A 23,930-nucleotide genomic window follows, 5' to 3' on the forward strand; every position below is an offset into this window, starting at 1 on the left:
TCTGCTTCAGTTTTTGAGGCAGGAAATGGCTTTATTTTTTTTTCCTGCCAAATGAACAGTGGGAAGCAAACTGTAACTTCAGGATTTGGCTGATACTTGCAAGAGCATTACCTCCCTCATCCCTGGGCATCTCTTTGAAAAAAGGGGAACAGGTAACCCCCAAAAGCCTCCCTGGTTTACAGAAAGGACCATGCCCTCTTCCTTATGACCTGAGCCATGAGTAACTAGAGTGCCAGCTAGTTCGTTACACTCTGTTCAGTAAAACCTGGCAGTGGTGCAATGCTTGAGGAGCATACAGATACACTGTAATTCACAGAAACTTCCTTCAGCAGCCACCTGCAAACTTATTTGCTCACAGCAGGTTAGTCCTGCTGAACTCGGTTGCTCCAGATGAGAGGGAAAGCAGATGGATGCTTGTGTGCCAGGGAAACGCTCCCGAGATCATTTGTGCCAAATCTTTTGTTCTTTTGACTGGAAGAACCGAAACTTTTCACCTTCTACCTTGTTTTGCCTTCACTGGAAGCCTCTACCTGATGGGATCAGTCCCAAAACTCTAGCCCATTCATCAGCGGCAGAGTTAATTATTTTCACACTGAGAGGAAAAAAAAAATAAAAATCCCACCTCCCTTCCCTTTCTTTGCATGCAAGTAAAGAAAGAAAAAAAAAAAAAGCAGAACACCTGAAATCCCTTCTGGCTCAAACCTCCTGCTGCTCCTATGGCACTGGCAGGGGCGGGAAGACAGAAGAGCTCCCTGTGCATTTGAGGAAAGCCTTTTCTTGCCATATTAAAGTTAAATGATCCCACCACCTCAGCGGGGCTGGAAAAGCGGAGAGTGAAACCCCAGCTCTCGCCCTCTCACCGACCTCCTGCCCCTTTTCCCCGACGTATTAACCCCTCCGAGGCATGGCAAGGTCTCCCGGTCCCGAGGCTGTTCTTCACTCCCGGCTTCTCTCCCGGTTCGTTCCCGTACAGCCCCCCCCGCCTCCCCTCCTCGTACACAACAAGAGCAAGGCACCGGTTTCAGCTGCTTCCCGAGGAAAGCCCAGATCACACACATTTAGATACAGAGAGATAGAAATGATTATATTTCTTTTTTTTTTTTTTTTTTTTTTTTTGCTGTTTAGGACAAGAAATGAAGTGCTGCCTCTTTAATTGGCAAAAGCATGCAGTAAGAGCATACCTTTAATTTAGTGTTGGGATAGCTCACTTGCACCCTGGCTGTTGTCTTATTGGAGAGGGCAGCCTGCCTCAGATCCTCTAGCACTGAAATAATATCATCCAGCACGCATTTCTTATCCTGATTTCTCAACACACACAGATGGGAAAAAGTATAATTATAGCCTTTGTAGTTCACCTTCATTTCCAGCACGGCTCGGTGGATCTGCAGGATCACATCAGCCTGATGCAAAATATTGCCTCCGGGTTTGGAGAGGAGAATCACCCTGCCATACCTCCCCGGGGTGTGCAAGTCCGAATACAGCTGGCTTTTGGATTGATCGAGGGAGAAAAGGCTGCTGGCTAAGCTCCTCTCGATCTTGGCCAGGCTGTGGCTGGGGGCTACCAGGCTCTCCAGGTCAGTGTCAGGCTGGAAGCGGTTGAGCAGGCTGAAGCCGAAGATGATGGTCAGGACTGCGGGCACAGTGAGGAAAAACACCGGATGCCTGCTCACGAATAAGCCCAGCTTGTAGAAAAACGACTGGAGCCCTCTGTGTATCACCTGCCGCAGCATCCTCCACCAGATCCAGCCTGCAGATGCTCCTGGCCGTCTTAGAAAGCACATGTGACATGTGTAGCTCCTTACCCCTTCCTGTCAGTTTCCCTTTCTCTCTCCCTCTCTCTCTACTACTCCTTTAAAAGACTGCAGCAAGTTGCAGCAAGACAGCCAAATATTGATCAATGGGGTGTGTGTGTGTGTGCGGGTGTGTGTGTGTGTGTCGGGGGGGTGGAGGGGACCGGGCAGAGCAGGGGGGGTGGGGAGAAGTGTGTGGGGGGGGTCCTGGCTCTTTTTTTTTTTTTTTCCCCCTATTTCTTCTTTTTTTTTTTTCCTTCCTCTCCCATCCTCTTTCCTCCCTCCCAGCTGGCATCGCCCTCCCCTCCCCTCCCGGGTGCCCCCCTTTCTCCGGCGGGGCTCAGGCGTTGCACCGCCCGCCCGCTCTGCAGTGTCCGCTCCGCGCAGCCCCGCGGAGGGCTCCGCTCCTGCCGGGCGGTGCAGCCACCGCGGGCAGCGGCCCCCAGCCCCACCTCCCCTCTCCCCACCCCGCGCTTCTTGCTTTTCTCCCCTTCCACACACACACACACACACATACACACGGGAATTCGTCGGGGCGGGAGGATGATGCTGCATTTTACCGTCCCCCAAACCACCTCTCCCCCCTGCCCCGCCGCTCACCCCTTTACCCCCGCGGGGCCGCCCCGGGCTCCCCCGCTCCCCTCCGGCTGCCAGAGGAGGGAGAGCTTTGCCCGCAGACTTTGCGAACCGCTTTCCTACAGCAGCAGCAGCTCCACACTTTGTCCCCCGGTCCCGCGGCTGCTGCATCCCCCCCCCCAACCCCTCTCTGCACCCCAGCCCTGCCCCAGCCGCTGTGTCCTTTGGGGAGGGGCAAAGCTCCCAGCCCAAAATTGCCTCCTCTTCCCTTCCCCACCCCGTTTGCAGCCCCAGGTGGCCCAGGTGGAGCTGCCCCGTGCTCCGAAGAGGGGGACAGTGATTCCGGGAAGGGCTTGGGGCAAAGGGAGGAAGGGGGAGCGAGATGCTCCCTTCTGCTGCCCATCAGCATCTCTCCCCCACCACTCCCCCCACCGTCCAGCAGTTCTCTGAGCAGTGACCCAAGAGAGGTAGGACGAGGCTCCAGATGCCCTCCAGCTGGAAAAAAAAAATAAATAGAAAAAAAAAAATAAATAGAAAGAGGTTTTCCAAGCAAAGACACCATCAGACCATTACATAAGAGGAGAAAAATTCTGCAGCTCCTCGGACCAAAAGGAGAGCAGCAGAGAAATGCACATGCATTTGCAGCAGGAGACCTGCCCACCAACTCTCCCGGCAGCAAGCTCTGCTCCTCCAGGAGCTTCAGCCAGGACTGGTTGGGACAGCAGATCCAGTGCTAGCAGACCTTGACAGCCCCTTGCAGGCAAGGCAGGAGACAAGGCAGATTTGCTTGGCAGGAGCTGTACACTTGTAAGGCTAAATTGCAGGAATGTAATTAAGAAAACAAGCCCCCAAAACTCTGCTCGGTGTTTCCCCCTCCACCAAATTCCTGCTGTATTTTAGCTAGTTTCATCAAGCAGAAATTGATTCATTTTGGGATGGGACCAAGGACATCGTGCAAAGCTTGAGACAGTAAGGTTCTTCCACAATAAACCCTTCCTGAAAAAGGAGGGAGAGTGGAAACTGGGAAGCTCCAGGCTGTCAATAGATGCTGCCTGATTCAGGACTAGATAAGTAGCTGGCTATGCTCAACTTGATGTAATTATCAGTGTTGGAGAAAACCAGCATGTTCAGCAAACCCTTTCATGCTGACGCTCCCTCACACACCCTTCTGTGTGTATGAACAGAATGATCTGAAGAAGGAGCCCATCTTTGGAGGGCTTGTGTTAGGTGCAGAGAGAGCCTGAGGTCCTGCAGTAGTGCAGAAACAGGGAATTCTTCCGAAGGATTCAACAGAGATGCTGGAAGCATTGGATTGGAAACCTGTCTGACTGAAATCAGTGGCAAAGATTCACAACTGCCTTGGTAAAACTGGTTTACCTTTTAGGTATTTGAATGGGTGCTGCAAGAACACGAAACCTTTCAAATTCAGGCTGTTTTTATTTCATGGCCTAGATACTGCTGATCTGGAGGTGCTTGTGAATGTGGGCTGGAATTCTGACAGGCAAGAAGAAGGAGAGGTCGAGGGTGGGAAATTCTGTAGAAGGGACCCTGTCAGACTCCTGTTTGCTCACGTTAAAGCATTGCCTGTGATGGAAATCTGCTTCAACAACCTCAGGAAATGCTAAGCTCCATTGGTACCAATTGCAGCTCTTTGTCTATTTTATGATGCACTTATGCCAATGGTTGAATGCTACCAGTGAGTAAAGTCTAAATGCAAAGCTTTTATTGAGCTTTTGTACTTACACAGACAAGCAAGACCTTGAGTGGGAAGTGAGAGCCTGATTCCTCCTTTCTACACATACAGGCTTCTAATAGACTTTGACAGAATTTGTCATCATATCTAAGCTATGCTGACAAACTCGCAGAGATACCTTAGCACTGTGGGATTCAGCATGTGCTGAAGAAGCTCTGCTTGAAGCCTCTGGGTCCTTTGTACTCATTGCTTCTGCAGCATATATGGTGTTGGGACCTGGTCTGGCAGGGGGAATTGCAGTGGCCTTGCCCAGTAAGTCCTCCACAGAGCTGATCATCGCTCAGGAGGTTGGCCAGACCTTCCTGTTGACCACAGAAAGAGTTCAGGAACACAGCACAAGCAGCCTGGACCACCCTAGGAGAAGCAAGTCCCTCTAGTGCCTAATTAAGATATGGCAAAAGTGGTTTTTTTTCTGCAGCTTCTTCTGGTCTTGAACAACTTCTGTCTGCTAGGATGCTGCAGTGGAGCATTCAAGCAGGGCATTGCTGAAGCACAGGCCATGCAGAGAGGGCACAGAAATATGTCCAATGGATGGTATGGCTGAACACACACTGGATCCTTCCAGAGCAGGAAAATGAAGCAATATTATCAAAGGGCACTGGCAGCTGGTCTTGCCTGTCCATTGGAGTACACAATAACACAGTGAGATCTGGCACTAGTTCTCCCACAGTTACCATGGATGATGAAGTAACCAGTGTGTTATATTGATCATCTCAAATGGTAAAATCCATGAAGGAGCTAAAAAAGCCGGTTGGAAGTACATCAGAGAAACAAGCAGGACATCAGCACCTTTTCTGAGAACAGTCTTGGGATATGCTGATATTTATATCCTCCCTGGTGTCATCCAATGAATCCTCTTTAAAGGAGAATAACTGACATGTCAGGGATGTTGGCTGGGGGAACTGAATGATTGCTCACAGAGTTTGGAGCCCAGAGAAATAACGAACCACAGGGAGATTTGAAACACTCAGAAATACTTGAAACAAGACTCAGCTTAGAAAAAATGTAACTGCATCTTGGGAAAATAATTGAAGATTCCTACTCCCAGAAACAAGATGACTTCAGGAACAAATGACTGTAAAAAAAACCCCCACAAACGGATGACAGTACAGTGCAAAGCAGATGTGATTTTGGGAGAAACAACACATAGCAGGAAGTCAAAGCAATGCAAATTTAGTTCCAGAGATATCCTAAAGCAGGGAGGGAATCATCCCTGGTGGTTTAATAAGAATCATCAGTCTGCTCAAGAGGTTGGCTCAAGAGGTGCCCCGATTAGGTACTGAAGAAGGTAGAGTCAGATGCCCAAGAGCCAGATTGCCATAGGTTGATTCACAAGCAAGTAAAGCTGCAAAGTCCTATTGACATAGTGATTTTAAGTTGTTATGGTCTGATAGTTCAATGGGTATAGTAAAAATCAGTAGTACAAAAAGACAATAAAGGGTGAAAAAACAGAGGAATAATTTTAAATAGCCACAGAGGCTGTGCATAGGAGAGTAAACACAATAGATTTCAGAACAAATAGCAGTTCTTGTTTATACACTTCTATGATTTTCTATGCTAAAATGGGAAGGAAAAACTCCAGTTTTCTGGAGAAAACTGGATCTTAAGATCTTAAGAGAAAATCCCTTCTTTAGCAATTCTCAATTAAGCTTAAACCCCCATGAAGTGCAAGGCTAGCATCACACAGGAGCCAGGGAGGGGGAGCAGCTGTGGAAAGGGTGAGACAAAGGGAGTCTGTGCATAGTATCAGGGGATGAAGGCACTGGAGAAAGGATGAAAGAGCCAGGGTGACTCTTCATGGTCAAAAAAAACAAACTGTGGTTAATGTGGTTGAAGTTGCTGTTTTGCTTTTGTGCTACATGGTGGTTTTGAAAATAGGTAAGAAATCCCTGTGAGCTGGAGAAATGGAGAGTGTGGAACACTGAGGTGCCTCTTGGTGAGGATGTTCAGCCTTCTAGGACCAGAAACCTTCACCCATAGATTTTGGAGATGTTAAACCTGAACACCTGAGATGGATGAGAGGAATGGAGGGTCAGACTGCTAGTAAAGACACTGGAGGTTGCAGTGATAATAATAAAAGGAGTAGGTGCTAAAAGGCTCCTTAAAACTCTTGTGTGGGAGGAAGCAAGTATCGGGTTCTTCATGTATCAATGTATTTTCAGATTGTCTACTTTGTTATAGTAGTTTTAAACCCATTTAGGTGTTGTTTCCCTAAGTAGGGCAGACAGTGAAGTTGCTAAAAAGCTAATCACATAAAGACTGCCAAGCCAAGGTTTTCCAGGGGTTAACATTTGTTGAATAAAACTGGTAAATACTTTCACATGTGGAAAACAGCTTTTGCAAAAATATGGAGCATAAACCCACTGTTTCAGTTTCCATCTATGGGATTGTTTTGTCTTTCCCATGACAAGCAAGTTATTTTTGTTTTAAAAAGCAAAATTGTCAATTCAAAAATCAAACTTTTTGGAACAGGGCTAAAATACTTTTTTTTTTTTTTTTTTTTTCCTGATTAGTCCTCCAAACCTTTTAAAATTTTATTTTATCACCAAAAATCAGAAATTTCTTAGGAAGAAATAAGCTGGTTTTGCTCCTGTTTTTGTTTGCTTTTGGTTGCAAAAATATACTTGCCATTTTCTAAACAAACATAGCCTGTTCACACTGTTACTTGCTAAAAACCTCCAGTGTTAGGAAGGAGCTGCAAGATCTGTGACAAGTAAGAGCATCATAAAGTGCATAATGTTAATGTATTATATTTCTTCAGGGTCTGAAAAATTAAGGGAAAAGAAGAGAGCTTGTGCAGGTAGCTGGGAGCAGCAGGAGGTTAAATGATATGTTTTCTGTGGGTAGGGAGGTTAAGTTGTGGTTTTGTTTTCTTTTTTGAGAGAGAAAATACTGATTCAGCTGGAGCAAATGAAAATTACTGAAGAAGCTACCTCAGACGAGTAAAAAAAAACCAAATATGCTCCCACATGTGTTCCTCCTTAGCACTTCTGCAAAAATTAAACCTCATCTTTTCAGCTATTGTTACTGTGCTTCCTACTATCATACAAGACTAACAATGAATATTCATTACTCCATCACCATGTATCTTTATTTTCATGTCCCTGCCTGTTTGGAAAAGTGCTTTGAAAACAAAGGTGTCTGCTGCAACCCATCTCTAGGTGGAGATCTGTGGAACTGTAAATTATACCTGCTAATTGTGGCCTCCTTAAGGGCTTTATATGGGCACCATATTTATCAGCTTTTCAAGCTGACTGGTGAAGCTACTGCGATGTATTTTTAATGCTACAGATCCAAAAGAAGCTGGAAAAGACATTGCTAAGCATAGGAATCCTGTTAAGAGCAGAGATGATATTAATCCTTGGGCTGTCAACATCTTGGATACCTGCCTTGCATTATTTCACCTCCTCACTAAGAATGGAGGATAGTGTGGTTATTTAGCCCAAATCAGAGGGTGATGCCAAGTGGCAGTGTTTCTTTCTGTTTACAAGGGTGGGTTCAGAATGGAAAGGCAATGCTGCAGGTCTCATAGAAGAGACCACTGTCATTAGAACAAGAGGAATTGGCCTCAAGCTGTGTCAAGGGAATTTTAGGTTGGATATCAGGAAAAATTTCTTCACTGCAAGGGTTGTCAGGTACTGGAACAGGCTGACCAGTGCAGTGGTTGAGTAACCATCCCTGGAGGTATTTAAAGGATGTGGGAGTGTGGCACGTGGAGACATGGCTTAGTGGTGGACTTGGCAGTGCTGGATTAATGGTTGGATTTGATTATTTTAAAAGTCTTTTCCAATCAATAAGTTTCTATGATTCTGACATGTCCTCCTAAGAGGCTTCCTGCTCCTTCCTTGGAGGCTACCTCTGCTAATTGTGTCAGCCTTAGTCTGTCTTTTTGGAGATGGCCTGAAGTGGCCTTTGCTGTGAGTCCTGTGAGGACAGGGCTGAACACAGTAGGAGAAGCTGATACAGAAACTGATGGGAAGGAGCAAAGTGCAGTCAACTTCAGGACTTTGACATGAAATCAACAGCTACGCAAGAAATCTCACCTGGTGGTGTTGCTGGCTGTTCAGTGGCATGAAGTTCCGGGTGGTTTTAGCAAGAAGCAAAAAAAGAGGATGAAAACTAAGGAATTTATTACCTAGGAAAAGACTCTCAAAATAAAGTACTTTATTATTCCTAAAAGCTGCATTGCCTTAAGATATTTCATAAAGAGTAAATGTACGTGATCATGAGTCTGTATAAAACGTCTCAGTCCAGCTTCTTTCTTTCTGTCTTTTAAAGAGTAAGGCAGAATTTAAAAGAAACAAAGCCAATCAACCAGCCAGAAATCCAAGCCAAAACCAAACAAACCCCAAAACCTTGGGCTGAGAGAGGCTGCAAGATTGTGAAGCTTTTGAAGTCTGCCTGGTGGGAGTCTGGTCCTGTTTCTGCTTCTGCCACGTTGTTCCTATGGGATGTTGCTCAAATGAGTAGATCCAGCAAAGCTGCAAGTTTTCTTTCAAGGTGGACTACTTAGTTTATCCACTGGAGGTTCCCAGCCACAGTTGTGATGGGTGTTCAGATGTGGATATGACTACCCAGGTAAACTAAGCAGATCCAGGGCCCATTTCCTAAACTTGGGGCCAGCTGGCACAGCCTGGCTGTGTCTATAACATTAAAGTATCTCAGCCTCTGGAACAAAGTAGCTGCATCCAAACTCACAGCTCAGATCATTCTCTGGCTGGTGCTGGATACTCACCCACACACAGGATTGATGTGGCTGGTGGTTTTGGGCCAAAATAATTCCAGGCCCCATTCAAAAAACCAAAGAATATAGATGATTGTATTCCAGTGCTTGGGAATGTACCCTGGCATTGTTAAATTTACTGACAGAGGTAATTACAGAATGGGATTTGCTTAATCAAATATAGATGCCTACATCTGAGACAGTTGTCTGGATCTACCCCAGACAATGTATGGTCAACGAAGAGAAACACTTGGGTATAATTTCTCTCATCATATGGGAACGACTTATGATGATGTGGATGTTTAGTAATGGTCATACAGGTTGCACCATAAAAGCTGTATTAGATAACACTGCCTATAAGAGTAGCCTGGAAAGACTGGGTCACTATGTGATGAGCAATGTACACCAGTGCAGACACCCCAGAGAAATTATACTCCAAGTGTAGGTATCGAAGACAGTGCTAAAAGCAAACCTGATCAAAACTTGGAGAACAAAGATTCAGCTTTAAACATGTAATCAATCCTTGAATCACCTTTACCTGCATTTGACACACAGAATCGTCGGAGTTGGAAGGAGCCTCAAGAGATCATCTAGTCCAGCTCCCCTGCTAAAGCAGGATCCCCTAGAGCACATTGCTCAGGACTCCATCCAGGTGGGTCTGGAACATCCCCACAGAAGGGGACTCCACAACCCCCTGGGCAGCCTGTTCCAATGCCTTGTCACCCTCACCATAAAGAAGTTTTCCCTAATATTCAGATGGAACTTCCTGTGTTTCAGTTTATGCCCATTGACCCTTGTCCTTTTGCTGGGCACTACTGAAAAGAGCCTGACCCCATACTCCTTACACTCCCCCTTTAGATATTTATACACATTAATAAGGTCTCCCATCAGTCTTCTCCTCTCCAGGCTGAAGAGTGCCAGCTCTCTCAACCTTTCCTCATAAGAGAGATGCTCTAGTCCCTCACTTCCTCAGGTTTTATCTTCTGGCTGCTTTCACAAGATGTGATTAAGTCTGTGTATATCTGAATATATGGGGCCTGATCCCTTTTGCAGGTCCCTTGGTAGCAGTGTAAGAACAATCGTATCAATTTGCGTTTATACACTTCCTTCCATCTGATAGCCTCAGAAGGTTGTACAAATACTGATTGATTATTCCTGTGGGATGGCTATAAAATAGAAAAATAGAAGAATGGATTATGACTGACTGAACTTAGAGATAGGCAAAGAGAAAAGCAAAACATACCATTAGGAATAAAGGAAGCACTGAAACTTCTCAATGAAACCAGGAACTCGGTGATTTTGTCCCCATGCACAGTAGCTGGAACTTCAATTTTCTTGCCCCAAATTCCTGGCAAAGCATGAATTTATTTCAGGATGTATCTTGGCCTTGATGAAAACCCTGGATGCTCTTAACTCTTGGCAGAGGAGATGCACTATATAGAGCAAAGGTGATTCTCATGTGTGGTGTCAGGTTTTTGCTGCACTGGACTGTATAATGGACTTAATGGCAAGACAGGCTGCTTAGCCAATACCTGTGAGTGAGTAAGACAGATTTCCTTACCAGTAGAGATAATATAGATTTACATAAGTGGCTTCACAGGGAATGTGATCCAGTTTATCTGACTCAGTGTCAAAAGAACTAAAATTCCCTGTGTGGTCAGTGGGGCAGGCAGGGTATTCTGAAGGCCTCCAAGGTGAGATCTTGCCTGCCTAAATTTAACCACCTTAATTAGATGAAGTAGATCTTGCTTTCAAGTCATCTGTCATCACTACTTCCCTGGGAATTTGGGTATTTACTGTAGGATTGCTCCAACAGGAGCCAACAAAACAGATGATGCTTAGCAAACTGGATCCCTCTTAAGGAAAAGACATATTAGAAAAATCACATGCAAGCGTTAAGGTGGCAGTGAAAGGACAAAAGCATGTCCTTCAGCAGAGACTCACTTCCCTGCCCTATTTGACAGCTTGCTCTCTGCAGAGGTGGCAGTCCCTCTCCTGACACACTACTGCTCGTCTTGAGTGATTTAAATGTTAAGCCCTGAGAATCCTCCTCCCCACTCCTCCTCCTGGTTGGCTTCATAACCTCGTCTGGGATCAACTCGCTGAGTGATGTGTGTAGCTGTGCACTGCTGCTCCATTCTCTGCACTGTTTAGCATGCTGACAGCCTTTGTGGTATCTGCAAATGTTACCAACAGGGACTGCAAACTGCCTTCCAGAAGCATGGGATAGCAACAGACCCAGGAGAGTCTATCCTGATCTGTACTAAGAGCATCCTCTCTCCATCATGTTTTTCCCATTGACAAACCCCTTTGCAGGTTTGTGAATTAGCCTGTTCTTAATCTCTTTAATATGTGCCTTGTTGATGTGGGACTAATTTTAAATCAAAATGTTATGCAGCAGAAAGTCAGATATCATACAGAAGTCTAAATATATTCCATATTTGTTGTTTCCTTAATTAGCCAGTCTTGGAAAATAATAGAATATTTAAACAGCATTTCATTTATGAGACATGCTTTCTGCAACATTTTTGTAGCTAGTATTAATTAATTATAATCCATTTCACTTACTTATTCTTGATTAATTTGTTAATAATTTTCCTGAGTTTTGATTCAGAACTTCTCCAGATTTTTGTTATTATCCTGAGTATCTGTGTCATTGCAGACAAATTCTGTGGGAGATGAGGAATAAGAGGAAAAGAGAGAGGGAGCAACTGCAGGAAAAACACTCCAGTCCCATATGAACCTGATAGTTTTGAAATATGGGAATGAGTAGAGAGAGCTGGAATAGGGAGAAGACTGGTGGGCAGTTATGACTTGACATGAACAGCATTTACCCATGGAAAATTAAATGGTGGCTTCAGTCCCATTCAACTCTGCTACACAAATACTTTCCCCACTCCTTCTTCTCCCCTCTGCACGTGCATTTAGTGGTTCCATAAAACTGTCTACTTTAACCAGGTTCTTCTGCCCTTGATGACTTCTAACCCTCACCAAAAACCTCAAGATTTTAGGATCTACTGTACATGAGGACTAAGTCCTTCCTCTCAACCCTCATCCGTTATTACAAGTTTGGTTCTATTCCTGGCCAGGAGAAGGGAAATGTCTGATGGTTTATGTCATCCCATGGGGAATGGACATTGCTATACATCATACTGATTAACATTTTCTTAGACTGGATCCTTCAGCAAGATGCACATGGACTGTGCATTACACAATTACATGTACCGTGACTGTTTTCCCAAGACTCTTTCTCTGATCAGGTACTGCCAAATATTTTGAGTTATGCTGATGCTCAAAGAGGGAATATGAGTATGACACTGGTAAATGGGATCAAAGAGGGTGAGAGAATAGAAGTCAGAGCAGGGTGAAAGAAATTCATGCCATTCAACTGAATGCACATTTGTACACTCAGATAAGAGTCACCTTAAGACAGGATATGGAACGTCTGCCTTAATAGGTATTTTTCAATAAAAAGGTTATTTACTACATCACAATCTGGACATGTTTCAAAAAAATTAAGCAGTTTCCAAAATAGCCAAGCATGTGTCTAAGTCATGTTACATAATTCTGCTGCTTACACTTCAAGGCCTGATATGGTTTAGCCACAGTGTTCTTGCAAGTTATAAAAGATGAACCAGAAATATAGTGAACTTGGCCAGTGTCAACTGGCTGTCATGAAACAACACTGAGACAAGGTCTTCCACAGGCTGTGCGTTAGAAACCATAAGGAGACAAGATAAATCAGGTGTTTATTTCTCTGTAATGTGAGCACTCTTCTCTCACCCCAAAAGGGACATAAAACATCACTGCCTCTGGACTTTCCTCCAGCTGTAGACATCTCTGTCATTGCATAATGCTCTCTCCCTCTGTCTGTTGCAAGTTCACTTCTGCACTATAAGGACTTTCAGGAATCAGTGCCCACTCGTGTCACACCATTTACCTAAAAAACAGCCACAATATGCATCAGATTGACCTGTCTACAAGCAGGTTCCACTGCAATGTATGAGATATTGTACCTTAACAAACCACACATTCATGCTTCAGTCAATATTTTACTTCTGATGCTGTTTGCTGAGTTTAATTATTGAATTTGACTTCAAGATTCTGTCATCATCAGCATGAAAATGGTCACCTGAATAACTTAGCACAGCAGAAAACACATCATTTGATAGCAATGGCTTTTAATTTAGTTGCAATAAAACATAATCAATATTTTTCAAAAGCAAATTTCTCTCTGTACAAATATTTCTGGTTCTGTCTCCTGTGAAGTTGCTCAGCTGACATGTCAGTCACTATGAAACTCTTTAGGTGCCTCTTTTACCTTTGCTAATCTGATTCCAGGGACATACTGTCCCAGGGCGAGGGGTGACAACACGGAATTCCAGTAAACTCTTTGCTCAGGGTTCTGCTGTTAGATGATGTGATCACCCTCTCTTTGCTGTGAATCCACCTTGCCAAAAAGAGAAAACTAGGTTGCCTTTTAGGAATGCCATGCCAAAATCATGAACTGCTTTGAATATTGGGACCAACTGATCAAATATGATGTAATACTCTGAGAACAGAATAGGATATCACAGTCCTTCTCCTTCCCAAGTATTTATGAGATTTCTCCTTAATCCTAAACCTTCTTCCCTCTGCAAATTTCTCAGTTCTTCATGCATTACCTATTTCATCTTGAGAAAGTACTGGTCCCTTTAGTAAAAATATTCTTTGCAGTCTGCAGATGCAAAGGCAAAGAGCAAAAGGGACATGATGGTCTTTGTCAGATATATAGAAAGCAGACACAGAAGAAGGAAGAATGAATGTATTTTGCCTATCCTTGGTAACTAGGACAACATGTTATAAACTTCAGCAAGCAGGCTGTTGGATACGGCACCAAAATCTTCTGGCACAGAGAACAGATAAGCACTGGCACTAAGTGCCCACAGAAGTGGGCCAGACTCCAACACTGGAAGGTGTTACGAGTCTGCTGAGTTTCCTGGTCATCCCTGCCTTGAATTTCCTCCTGATGGAGGAGTCTGGGTGCAAAACTCAGCAGCTGTGGAGCAGATCATATTTCTCCAATTTCACCCTCCTCAGGAATTAAGGAAATGAAGCCTAAATGGTACCTTCTTCTCCTAAACCAAGAAGAGGAAGAAAAAGCCAACATGTAAAATGTATATATTCTTATGGACATCTTCAGTGGTCAGCAGAACCTGGGACACACTTTTGCAAATATTTGCCTTTCTCTATCTAGACGTATTTACATATGAAAATACACAGGATAACCCAGAATAACCTTGTTTAGGTTCTCTATTTTCTTCATTACTGTTTTGCTGAAAAATTGTGAGTGACAAATTTCTAAAGATGTAATTAACTTTTCCTCCCCTCACATAATAAAGTGCCAAATAGCTTTCACATGGATCCAGGAATTTAATTAAAGTACAGAAATCAAGGTCTTTAACAATAATTTTTCTTAGTTAAATAAAATGATCTTAAATGTTCTAGATGCATAAGCAGGATTGGAGAGATTTTAACTACGTGTTTGGCATGTAGGAAGAAGTTAAACTATAATCTGTACAAACAAATTGAACTGATTGCTTCAGAACTCCACAAGGTTTTACCACAACATTACAGTAGCAGTTCTTCTCCTTCCAGAAGGGAATAAAGGATTTTCCCACTTCTTTGATTCCCAGTTGAGTTGTTTACTTTGAATATGCTAGCACCTAAACAAGTTGACTATATCAGTGGGATAAACAGAAGTTCCTCTGCACTGAAACAGAGCTTAGTGGCATAACCATTAAGTTAGCTCCTTAGCATATTCCACTTCCTGGTAGCTGAAAAACTCAGTGCTTTTCACAAGTTAAATGGCTTCACATTTTTGAAACTTTAGTAAGAACCCTGAACTGCTTGACATCTTTTTTTAATTTGAATTGTTTGTGTAAGTGGCAGTAACTATGTATTTAGTTCTAACGTATTCTAAGTAGACCACAGAATCACAGAATCATCATGGTTGGAAAGGACCTCTGAGATCACCGAGTCCAACCATCAACACAAAAAAAACCCAAAGAAATACAACCAACCACACACACTCCACCAAAAAACCCCCACAAAAAACCCCCACAACCTCAGCCACTAGAGCATGCCCTGAAGTGCCACATCTACACGTTTCTTGAATACCTCCAAGGATAGTGACTCAACCACCTCCCTAATCAAGCTGTTCCAGTGCCTGATTAACAGATTAACAGAGGTGTCAGAATTTAAAATTAAATATTAAGGAGACATTATTGAAATAAATTATTGAAATAAAAACATAATTGAAAATCTCAACTTTTTGTCTGATATAATTGGTTCATAGCTTTTTATTATCTATCCATTTTTCCTTTCAGTTCAGTTTACACACTGTTTTTTGTGTTACAATATTGATGTAATATGCAATAAGAAGTCATAAAAATAATTTATGGGATGGGTTACAACTTATCTAACATTAGCTATTTAAATCTTATGTACCTAGTCTCATCTAGTTAAGTAGGTCCCTTAATAATCATCAAAAAGACATCTTCACCAGGAAATTAACCTTAGACTTATCTTAGAACTTTCTGTTAGATGGGATGAAATAGCCTTTGGACATGACCAGCTGTCTCCAGAGACAGTTAATGACTCCTTGATGGACCAGATACCTAACCTTCAGGTGGCTGAAGCCAGGTAAGATGAGTGTATTCTTATAGACTATGAGGGTCACTTGTGTTGTGACCCACCATCATTCACTCAAGTGATCCACCAAAGACATCATTCCTTGCAACGGGGATGAAAAACTGGACATGCTTCCCTCTGGGCAGCAGTTATAGAATGTTTCAGTAAGCCTGTACCACTTCTGTATTGATGTCAGTATGGCTCTGTGGACAGATACAATTACAATTCATAGCAAACACAAAGGACTTCATCTATCTACCATGAGATCATCCTGAAACAGCCTCATCATGACAGGCTGGCACTTTCCCTTGGTGTCCAGATCAATCTTCTCCTTGGAAGGGCATTTTTCACATGCTGACCATCAGAGGCTCAGACACTCCTAGGCAGGACATGAGTTAAAGCCCAATCTGCTGTCTAGGGAATATTAGGACTCATCTCTTGATGAGTACTCCTCTGTGGAAGGTTTTTATCCTGGGTGTTTTTCTTTCAGTCGTAAAGAAAGAAGGAGAGTAAAAAAGGTTAATGCAATGCCATTCCCCCAAGACAAGGTGGAGCAGCCTCAGGAAAACAGTGAAGGAGGAGAAAGGGACCAGCAGGAAGTCTGAAGGTTAATACTGTGCCCTTGGCATTCTCTGCATAAGAAAGCTGCCAAGATTTTCCTTTGTCACGCTGCATTTTCTGGAGGCCTTTTGACTTCACTTAGCTGCTGAATGGAGAGGTGCACATGAAATAAATAATGTTTGTGAGGCCAAATGTCGCCACAACATTCTTCTCGCATGATGGCCTTTCCTTCACAATGTATTTTCCTTCAGAAACACCCTTTTCACCTCATTTCAGATACTCCTACTTACTTCTCTTTAGATCCATTCTCTGGACCCACGCCAGCGTGGCATGTTCATGGTATCTTACCCACTACAGCAGCTCTGAATTTTCTTTGCTGCATGCAGCAGCAAATACAAACCCCAACCAGCTCCTTTTCCCCTGCCCTTTTCTATTCAGTATCATGCAAGATTTTTTTTTGGAGCTGAGGTTATTCTTACCACTTGATTCTATAAAGCACATCCTTACTGTTAAATCATAATAGTAACAGCAGCAATGACAAAAGATCAATGAAAGGTGCAAAATGTTCTTCTGAGGAAATATACGTCAAGGGAGGAGATGACATTGGATTTACTCAACCCACATCTGCTAGCAGTGTGGACATAAATGAAGATACCCATTAACCCCCTCTAGCAACATGTGGCCACTGTACCTTCACAAGAAAGTATCTGTTGGACTCTGCCCATAACCCTCATCTGCCCCTCTAAAGACCCACCTAATGCTCATCTCTGCCAAGCTAATACAGATGCCAATAGTGTAATGCGGGAACAAATGTCTTCTCCTTGTTTCCTTGATGTCTCCCCCCCCTTCACTGAAGTGAAGGTGGTTTAACAGCACCAGGAACTTGATGGTTGGCAAATAAACATCTCCTGGAAGAGGCGGGGGGAATTCTGTTTGTCAGAAGCCCATGTGCCAATGAGCCATAGCAATGCAGCTCCTCAATAAAGACATATGTTGATGTGAGCTAATGCCTTCCTAGAGCCACTGGACTGAACGGGCTGGTGATTGGCCTGTGGGATATCTCATTCCTTAGTGTTCCTCATTCATTTAGGATAATGGAAATAAAGAAATGGAAACAGGAGAGTCTGACAGGATAATAGGTTTGTGATGCTCTGAAAATAAACATCTACCTCCGTCTTGACATTTATTATCTATAAACTGCTTGGCTTCTTTTTGGCAGTTTTATTGTGTCAGGAGACCATTATCCTGTCACAGCTCCATATTGCACTGACATTATCTCTTTAGCAAATTTTGGTGTTGAATTTACAGTTCTGCAGGTAATTCCAGCCTTACACTGCTGAAGGCTCAAAGCACAGTAGGGCAGATCTTTGCACACAGAGGTGATGAGACTGTTCCAAGTTTCATGGGTGGACCAGCTTGAGTACCTGGTGAAGAAGAATGGTTTCTGATGGGAAAAGTCCTGGTAACTGGATCAGCAGAAGACCTGTTTTCTTCCTCTCACTGGAGCAAGGCTACACACACATAGAGCATGGGACAAGCTGTCATCACTCAATCATGGCCTCTCAGTGGATGTTAATAATTCTTTTACTGTTCCTGAAAACAAAGTAAGAGAATAAATTAATCATATGCATCTAATGGGGCATTATCACCCTGAGCATGTGCTCAGTAATGAAATAGTAAAATAGAATATAAACAAAACCAAATGTTAATTTGCCTCAATTTACTTCTGCATGAAGATAAAAGATTCTAAGAACAGACAGATATGGTTACTGAGAAAACCAGTTCAATGCAACATGAAAATGATGTTCATTCTGCCACAGTGTTTTGTAGCCTTTCCAATGCCAAACAAAAAAAACCACAAATAAACAAAAAAGAATCCAGCAAAAAAAACAGGCAATACCCTCTGTTTATATCTGCAAACACCTCAAGAAATATGCATGTCCTGGAAGAAGGAACTACAGAGACAGTTTCTCATTATCTCAGAGATACATTGTTTTAGGGGGACAGATAATTCCTGTATCCAGAGAACCATGAGAACCATCCCTCTGGTTAGCCTAACTAATGATTTCTCATGTTTTAATAGAAAGAAATTAATGAAAAATAATGACCATAACCTTTTGCAGCCAAGTTATAAAATTCACAAATTTAGTTCCCCAGAGAGAGTTGATAAAAAATCAGCATCATAGAAACATGAAGATTGGAAAAGACCTCTAAGATCATTAGGTCTAACCATCAACCCAACATCACCGTGTCTGAAAGTGTCACATCTACACATATTTTAACACCTCCAGGGATGGTGACTCCACTGTTTCTCTGGGCAGCCTGTCCCACTTTTCAAAATCTTCCAGTGCTGAGTGTCTGTAACAGCATTTTGACCATCTAATTGAATTTCATTTACAAAATGCACCATAGCTCCTATACAGCAACTCCTGCCTCCTTCATAATCTGACATCTCACTTTGCAGGACTGTTTCCTCTCCAGCTTGACCACTTTTGCTGATACTCTGATTCCCTGCTTTTGTTATCCTTCACAGAGGCTTCTTGTGAGCCTTCACTTGGAGAATAGAAGCCTTTTGGGATTTTGATACGGAGGCAATATTTTTAGTTTTATTAAAAAGTCTTCACTCCCTACTGAGGGACTGAATTTCTAGTGTATGATGTGTGCCTGTGGTATTGAGGTTATAGGTATTAATTTGGCAGCTTTACAGTCTCTTCAGAGTTTTGTACTATTTCCTACTTGCAAAGATGGCAATCTTGACATACTTGCCTCCATAATTTCTACTTTCCAAACCCTCATGTTCTGTTTTAACACCTCCAAGTTGATTATCTGTAGCTCCAAAAGGGAAAAGTTTGGCACTAAGGGCTTTGTGGTACTGCCTAGCTCTGATAAATATGCACAGTTCTTGATGGATATCAGAGCATGTTTAACTTATAGTCACCATAACAGACATAAAAATCTGGGATGTTTTTTCAATGACAAGGTAATCATTATCTAATTTCCATTTTTTCCTTATCTCCAATTCCAAGTGCATAACCTTTGTATACTGCAACCCTGTCATTTCCTAAGTTTGGGATTGGAAAAGCTTGTGAACATTAGACTCATGGAATTGCCTTTTGAAAAATCAGCATTACTTACAAAAATGCTTTTTTAAATTTTTTATTTATTTATTTTTTTATTTTTAATCCAAGCTGTAGTCTCCTCATTTTAGCAGCTTTCCAATTTCTCAAGAGAGTATTCCTTCTCTTTTCTACCATCTTCCTTTCTGAAGCACACTAAGGAGTCATTCTTTGGTAGGAGTCAGATGTCAAAAAAAAGGTCTCATGCCAATGGAGAAAAAATCTCCAAAACACAATTCCATAGAGAAGGTTTAATACTTCAAGACTATGGTGCTCAAGACTTATATACATATTCATGTTTATTTCATCCACAGAAATCTCAAGCATCTTATTGATCTCAAAGTGGATTGAGATTGGGTCAGTGGATTTCTGACATTTTATTTTTCTTCCCAGACAGAAATTTTACCTTGGGCAATTATCCCAGCACCATCCTCTATCTGCCAAGAAGCTACTGGAGTTGAGTAGCACATCTGTAATAATTAGGAGTCAATTTGATTGACATGCAAACCTGCCACAAATATTTGCAAAATAGTTTTATTTTGCACAACAAATCAGAAGTCTGATCTCCACTGTTTTTTCTGGGCTCCTTCTATGGCCAGTGGAGAGGGAAATAATCCACAGGGGAGCACGACTCATCTTGTCTCAAAATCAGTGGGATAAATTTCCCTCTAGAGGCACCATTTTCCTCTCTCTGACTGGAAACAGCATCATGACATTGAGTGTAGCATGAGTCCAATCACTTTGCAGGTTGCTTGACAGTTTTGACTAGGTTCCCACCGAGCATAGTGGCAACTGAAACACCTGCATGAATCCACCTAGATGTGGGTGCTGACACGTACATGTCTGAAACCCAGCTCTCTATGACAAGCTCAGAGAAAAGGCCTGAGTTTTGAGGAGAAAAGTTCGAGAGAGGCAAATCCTGCTCTGTACTTGGTATTTGGTCTTTTTCAGGCTAGGATTTTTATTTTCCAGTTGGCTGCTGAACATTATGCAGTCCCTCATCATTTCATTGATTGTTCTTTGTCCAAGTTAACAGATCATCTGCAATTACTTCCTTCAGCCAAAATCCTCCAAGATCAGAAGATTTACAACAAATGCCTTTGCCTCATTGAAACAAGTCAGAGTTTTGCCAGGGATTACAGTGGAATCAGGATTTCATCTCTAAATTTTCTTTATGTTTTGGAATATACTGAAGTAATCTGATTTCTTTTTTCTTGGTGAGCATCTAGCTTCAAAAGAAGATTCTGAAAACTTCACTTTTGCTTTCTTAACTCAGACCTGCCAAAAAATGTTGGCTGCCATCCAACAATGAAACACATTCCCTTTTCTTCCTCCTTAACTTTCCAGTGACATTAAAGATTATGTGCATTAAAAAAAACCCCACACCTAATACATACTGCAAAACACAGCTAGTGGAGGAGGGTGTGGAAGAAAACAATTTAGCCTTAGGCCACCAATCCCTGCTTTCTTCTAAATATTTTGACATGACAGTCACATTAGCACCAAGTCTCACAGATCAATACATGTCAAAGATATCTGATGCAAAATTATGTGGGTATTTTAGCCAAACACATAAACCATGATATGTTTTTATACCTGAGTTGTGAGCATAATTGTAACGAATCCCGTGAGTTTGTCTTGTAATGGCAAGGGAAGAGCAGGCAGATGTAAGACAAAACTGAGGGAAGAGAACATCAGTGCTTGATATAAATGTTGAAAAATGGCAGAAAGAGTGTGAATTGTACTTTTGCTTTACATCTTCTAAAAAATTAGTTTCATAAGCTATTATTAAAATGAAAGGGAAATAAATCAAGAGATAAACAAATGTGAGATTTTTAAAAAATAATGAAGCAGCTAGATGTTTTTATATTCTTGGAGGCAACAGCTACTCTTCCTAGATTCAGTGTGTTTGGATGGCAGGAAGAATGAGCAGTTTACCCTGAAAGCCACCCAGAAATTAGAATAAAAATAGATTTCTTCAGCTAATACCAAAGCTGGTCAACATTTTTTACTAGAAACAATTTGTTATTTGGAATATGTGGCTTTGTTAAAATTAACATAGAATCAAATTGAATCAGTGTTAATACAGGCTGTCACAGCAATCCATTTCAGTGAAGAAACTAATCCTTTACTGAAAATTGCATTTTCTTGAAGAGCTTACGTGGCTTTAAAATTGCTGAGGAAAATACAAATACTTTATCCAGAGACTGTCACCTCTATAGGTTCCCCAGAAGGAAGATACCTATAGAACTTATAAACTCTGCAGCAGCAACTGGAGAAGTTAATAAATGTGATGACAAAGTTGGCTGAGCGGATAAACTCAGCACATCTCAGATTAAAACTTGGAGTTTTTCAAGTGCAACTGTTTATAGTTTCAGCCTCATGAAAAGACCTCTCTGAATCACCAAGGAAGCATAGTTTACATGTCTTTATCTTCATGAGGAGGGTGCTGCTAGAAAACTGCACGCCAAGGTTTGATTTTAATGATCAGAGTTAATACCATCACTAGTTTACAGAATAAAATAGGCTCATGGGAGACACCTTCATCAGGGATATAGGCTGAGTCCATGGGTCATGGACACAGGTCAGTGCAGCAGCAAGAAGCAAGAAATGCTGGGCAGCTGAAGATCTGTTGCAGGTACTCACTGGGCCTGGAGAAAGATCTTTAGGCAGTGGTGGAGTCACCATCTCTGGAGGCATTTAAACGGCATGTGGACCTAGTGCTTAGGGACGTGGTTTAGTGGTGAGCTTCTGGTGTTGGGTCTAAGGCTGGACTGGATGATCTTGGAGGTCTCTTCCAACCAGGGACACTCTGTGATTCTGTAAGAACATTTTCCCTTTGCTCTGAGGGAGGACGTGGTCTTCTCAAGGCTTTGTACGTAGCATTTGTGAAATCTACAATCGAATAGCAAGTGTGAGGTTCCATCCTGAGGGAAATACTGAGATTTACACATTTGGAAACTGTTTTCTCAAATGTTTTCATCCTAAATCAGGTTCAAAATTTTAAACAAATTACCATGTAACTCAACTTTTTAAATTTGGAATTGTCACTTCATTAAGAAATGTTAAACCTTAATGACTGTACCCTTTATTATTATTTTTTTTAATTAAACTTTCCTGAACTGTTAATTCTATTTCTGTTTTCATGGCAAGGAACCATATACCACTGCACCTCTAGAGGTCTTCACTCCCTTTAAAGAAAAATTATATAAAGTTATTAACAATACCTTATTAAGGTGGTAGGGATCAGAGAAGTCTTGAATCCTGTGTGAGTGCATTATACAAGCAAATTTCATCCAGCAGAGACTCAGTCCCCCTATATAGCCATCTTAATGTGTTCTCATGATAAAATATTAAGGAATAAAGGTAATATATGTATGCTAATGTATTCAAATAAAGCTCATATTAAATCTTGTTTTAATGAGGGGAAAAGCAAGGGCAGACTTTCTGAGCATCTTGAGTCTCTAATGTGCTGATCCTGATGTGTTGTGCCTGCATAAGGACCTTCAACAGCACAGATCTTGTTCCTCCAACAGAGCCAAGTATCAGGAATGTTGTTGTACTCTGCAAATGGCATGAGATTGTCCTTCCAGAGCCTTTCAAAGGATGAGGCTTGAATGACTGAGATTGAAATGTTTGCTCTCCCTCTGTTGCTCAGTTCAATACTGATGGAGGACACTGTGCTGCAGCATCTTCTGCCGGCAGATTTGAACATATTCAGTGTCCACACTTCAAGCTGACAAGAAGCTGCGTAGTCACGATCAGTGAGACACCAGCTCTGATCCTGTGTGGAGGAAAAAGATACTATGATTCAAAGTCAGTGTCATGTTGCCATTATCAATAGCTTCCAGCCATTGCAGATTGCAGGATGAATGAAACAATAGCAGCCTGCAAAAGGTCATGAAATCAGCTGCAAAACAAGCAGATTGAAAGCAGATTAATCAGGTGTATCTCCAATCCAATGTATTTAAAGTAAAGTTGCTAGCAACTCCAGCAATATTTGGATTATTCCCTAAAGCTGTTTTACTTTCCTAAAGAATATTTCAGATGAGCAACTCAGAAGCTAATATTTGGAATATCATGGACTATTTAAGGTAGATGAGCCCTGACATATTAAGATGTGAGTTCTACTCAGACACAAAAAGTGTCCATAAGCTTGACAAATCCAGACATAATCATTTAATTGTGCTCTGACTTCTTTCCCCTGAAGCACTGACTCTTTCGGGCTGGTGATTTGAACAGTGTTTTGTGCTTCAGAAATGTGCCTGAAAACCAAACTTTGCAGTCAGAAATTAATCCAAAGGCAAATAAAGTGATCAGAAATGTTTGGATTGTGTCTTTTCGACTGAGCAGAGGAGTCAACTAATAATGTTGCTCTAAGTTTCTGAGTTTTCTTTTAATCATGTTCTTTAGAAAAATGTTGGGGTAAATAAGCCTTGTGGCATAAATTTTCCTTGGAAAAAAATGAGCTTGAGGAAACCAGAAAATATTTGTAAGACCACATTCATAAATGTGAAAACATGTGTCCTAGTTTGAGCATACAAACTCACTTAAGAAATTCTTCTAAGAGACCATGCAGAGGATCCATCTCATGTAACCTTATCCATCTAAGGTATTTAAAAAGTCTTCTCTATATAACACTGACATAACTTCTGTCCAAGACAAAGAAGTATAGTTACATTCAATTTTGCAAAGCCAAAGTTGTTTTAAAGAGCTGCTGCCCTACCACTGATTTGTTT

At 42.0% G+C, this 23,930-nt stretch overlaps 1 protein-coding gene across 2 annotated transcripts in view; it reads right to left on the reverse strand.

Moving 5' to 3' along the window:
- The window catches only part of PTCHD4 (patched domain containing 4), an 81,514-nt gene extending 79,579 nt beyond the window's left edge, over nucleotides 1–1,935 (reverse strand). Inside the window, exon 1 of one of the 2 annotated variants that reach the window (XM_051614208.1) lies at nucleotides 1,356–1,935. In XM_051614208.1, the coding sequence (XP_051470168.1) occupies nucleotides 1,356–1,781 (426 nt within the window). In that variant the 5' untranslated portion in view covers nucleotides 1,782–1,935. Of the gene's footprint in view, nucleotides 1–1,181 lie in introns of both variants that reach the window. The other variant, XM_051614207.1, reaches the window with a different exon arrangement.
- Nucleotides 1,936–23,930: the final 21,995 nt, after the last annotated feature.

The sequence above is a fragment of the Apus apus genome, chromosome 3 (genome assembly GCF_020740795.1).
Source record: "Apus apus isolate bApuApu2 chromosome 3, bApuApu2.pri.cur, whole genome shotgun sequence".
NCBI lineage: Eukaryota > Metazoa > Chordata > Aves > Apodiformes > Apodidae > Apus > Apus apus.